Source organism: Rhinopithecus bieti, unplaced genomic scaffold (genome assembly GCF_001698545.2).
Source record: "Rhinopithecus bieti isolate Rb0 unplaced genomic scaffold, ASM169854v2 scaffold_10589, whole genome shotgun sequence".
Lineage (NCBI taxonomy): Eukaryota > Metazoa > Chordata > Mammalia > Primates > Cercopithecidae > Rhinopithecus > Rhinopithecus bieti.
The window spans coordinates 1,589,064-1,592,612 of record NW_016807065.1 but is presented as its reverse complement, the minus strand read 5'-3'; the positions used below and the strand labels follow the sequence as shown (position 1 = coordinate 1,592,612).

General features: G+C 56.0%; 1 protein-coding gene across 3 annotated transcripts in view; it reads right to left on the bottom strand.

Moving 5' to 3' along the window:
- ADAMTS10 (ADAM metallopeptidase with thrombospondin type 1 motif 10) overlaps positions 1-3,549 on the bottom strand; it is a 33,150-nt gene that overhangs the window by 7,570 nt on the left and 22,031 nt on the right. For 2 of the 3 annotated variants that reach the window (XM_017879899.1, XM_017879900.1), the window contains exons 15-17: positions 2,378-2,480; positions 1,946-2,079; positions 1,736-1,859 (exon numbers count right to left, since the gene is read on the bottom strand). In XM_017879899.1, coding sequence (XP_017735388.1) covers positions 1,736-1,859; positions 1,946-2,079; positions 2,378-2,480 — 361 coding nt within the window. The remainder of the gene's footprint in view (positions 1-1,735; positions 1,860-1,945; positions 2,080-2,377; positions 2,481-3,549) is intronic. The other variant, XM_017879901.1, reaches the window with a different exon arrangement.

Here is a 3,549-nt window from a genome sequence, read left to right as displayed (position 1 = left end):
TTTTTTAATACAGGATCTCACTCTGTCACCCAGGCTGGAGTGCAGTGGTGCGATCACAGCTTACTACAGCCTTGACCTCCTGGGCTCAAGGGATCCTCCTGCCTCTCAGCCTCCCGAGTAGCTGGAACTACAGGTGTATGCCACCACACCCGCCTAATTAAAATAAATTTGTAGCCGGGTGCGGTGGCTCATGCCTGTAATCCCAGCACCTTGGGAGGCCGAGGCAGGCAGATCATGAGGTCAGGAGATTGAGACCGTCCTGGCTAACACGGTGAAACCCCATCTCTACTAAAAATACAAAAAAATTAGCCAGGTGTGGTTGTGGGCGCCTGTAGTCCCAGCTGCTGGGGAGGCTGAGGCAAGAGAATGGCGTGAACCCAGGAGGCGGAGCTTGTAGTGAGCCGAGATGGCGCCACTGCACTCTAGCCTGTGACAGAGCGAGATCCCCCAAAGAAGAATTTTGTAGCGTTTGGCCGGGTGTGGTGGCTCACATCTGTAATCCTAGCACTTCGGGAGGCCTAGGCGGGTGGATCACTTGAGGTCAGGAGTTCCAGACCAGCCTGGCCAATATGGTGAAACCCCATCTCTTCTAAAGATACAAAAATTAGCCGGGTGTGTAGTGCTCGTCTGTAGTCCCGGCTACTTGGGAGGGTGAGGCAGGAGAATTTCTTGAACCTGGGAGGCAGAGGATGCAGTGAGCCAAGATCAAGCCACTACACTCTAGCCTGGGTGACACAGTGAGATTCCATCCAAAAAAAAAAAAAAAAATTTTTTTTTTTTTGTAGAGTTGGGGTCTCCCTGAGTCGCCCAGGCTGGTCTCAAACTTCTGGGCTCAAGGGATCCTCCCACTTCAGGCTCCCAAAGCACTGGGATTACAGGCGTGAGCCACCATGCCTGTCTCACTTTTGATGCCAGTGACCAGGCTGCTTATTATAAAACCCCAATGGAACTCTACCTGGGCAAGGAAACTCAGACTCTGCAACCTGCTCCTGCCTCACTGGACAACCTGCTCCAGCCTTCTCTGGACACACTCGACTTCTGCAGCCTTCCAGATATTTCCTGAGCCTCCTCCCCTCTTGCCCACTCCCCGGGCTCTCTCTCACTCGCCCAAAGCCCAAGCTGGAAAAGGTGCTTTCGACACTCTCTGAATATCCCCTCCCATAGGAAGCCTTTCCCTGCTGGCACAGAATATTCCCCCAGCTCCTCTGGCTCACGGAGGATGAAAAGTGACACTCGCTTCCACCCAGACGTGGCAGGAGCTCCTCCAGGAGGCAGAGGAGAGAGATTCAGGGTCGCATCTCCTGAGACACTCTTTTCTTTTTGAGACAGAGTCTCGCTCTGGCTAGAGTGCAGTGCGTGATCTCGGCTCACTGCAATCTCCACCTCCCAGGTTCAAGCAATTCTCGTGCCTCAGCCTCCTGAGTAGCATGTGCTCACCACCATGTCCAGCTAATTTTTGTATTTTTAGTAGAAACGGTGTTTCACCATGTTGGCCAGGCTGGTCTCAACTCCTGGTCTCAAGTGATCCTCCTGCCACAGCCTCCCAAAGCTATGGGATTACAGGCCTGAGCCACTTCACCTGGCTGAGCCCCCAGGACTTTTGGGGACTCCTGACACTCCACGGGGCCCCTGGGGTCTGAGGAGTTAGTGTTCTCAGCTACTGCAGTGGGATTAGCTCCACCCCCAGCCAGCTGGCCCATGCAGAGAGCGCAGGAGGGAAGTTGGAGGCTCTCACCGGCCCCAGGTGAGGCTGGGCTGAAGACGCCCTCGATGGTCTCGCAGGCACTGCCGTCACCACCACACACTCGGCACTTGTCCTCCCGCACATCGGAGCCCAGGACTCGGTCGCAGCCCACGTGCTGCATGGAGAAGGGGTGAGCGAGACGACCCCCTAACCTACCCCCGCTCCCTATCCCCTCTCCACCTCCCTGGGAGTCCCCTCCACCTTGCATTCGCCACTGACGCAAATGTCCACCGTGTCTGGACGGCAGGGTGTCCCATCCACCACAGCTGCCGCCCTCTCCGTGTAGAAGTTGAAGCCTTCCGCTAGGCACGTGAGCGAGCAGGCCTTCACGCCCCCTGGGGGGCACGGCCCCGTCACACCACGGGCCAGGCCACCCTGGAACTCCTTCTAGGGAGCGAGGCCAAGAGGGACAAGACCCCAGACCCAAGAGGATGGGCAGCTTGGGCAGAGGGAGTGGGGGGGGGGTCCCAGCATCCAGTTGAACCCCCATGGTACCGTATCCTGGGTACTCTGGCTCCCTGGGTGGGGACAGGGCTCAGGGCAGACCCCGGGATGCTGCATTCATCCACCGGCTGATGGACACTCCCACATCTGCCCTTCACAGCCCCACGGCCTTCGGAGTCCCACACTCACCTCCCCGGTACGTTTTCCATGTGTAGAATTTCCCACGGAAAGGGATGCTGTCGAATTCAGAACACTGCATTTCTCTGAAGTCCTGGGAGCCAGGGGGGCAGTCCTGGGGGCAGGAGAGGAGAGATGGAGGGAGACTAGGTTTGCGGGGATGGAGTCAGAGCAGAAAAGGGGTGCTCAGAGAAGGATGGGCTGGAGGAGGGAGGCTAGAGGCAGGGAGGCCAGGGAGGAGGCTGTGATGGTCTGGGTGAGACTAGGCCTGGAAGGTAGCCTGGGCTGGGCATTTAGACACATCTGGGATAGGACTGGATCCCGCATTAGAGGTTTGGGGGTGAGCTGGGCAGGACACACCTGGGTTTCTGGTTACACACAATGGAATCTTTCTTTCTTGCTTGCGTGTTTTATCTTTTCTTTTTTTTTTTGAGACAAAATCTCACTCTGTCACCCAGGTTGGAGTGCAGTGGCATGATCTCGGCACACTGCAACCTCCATCTCCTGGGTTCAAGTGATTCTCCTGCCTCAGCCTCGTGAGTAGCTGGGATTACAGGTGCATGCCACTATGCCTGACTAATTTTTGTATTTTTTTTTTGAGACAGAGTCTCACTCTGTCGCCCAGGCTGGAGTGCAGTGGTGCCATCTCGGCTCACCGCAAGCTCCGCCTCCCGGGTTCACGCCATTCTCCTGCCTCAGCCTCCCAAGTAGCTGGGACTACAGGCGCCCGCCACCACGCCCGGCTAATTTTTTGTATTTTTAGTAGAGATGGGGTTTCACATGTTAGTCAGGATGGTCTTGATCTCCTGACTTTGTGATCCACCTGCCTCAGCCTCCCAAAGTGCTGGGATTACAGGCATGAGCCACTGTGCCCGGCCTTTTTTTTTTTTTTCTTTTAGACAGAGTTTCCCTCTTGTTGCCCAAGCTGGAGTGCAATGACGCAATCTTGGCTCACTGCAACCTCCGCTTCCCGGGTTCAAGTGATTCTCCTGCCTCAGCCTCCTGAGTAGCTGGGATTACAGGCGCACACCACCATGCCTGGGTACTTTTTTGTATTTTTAGTAGAAGCGGTGTTTTACCATGTTAGCCAGGTTGGTCTTGAACTCCTGACCTCAGGTGATATGCCTGCCTCGGCCTCCCAAAGTGCTGGGATTGCGGGTGTGAGCCACTGCGCCCGGCCTCAT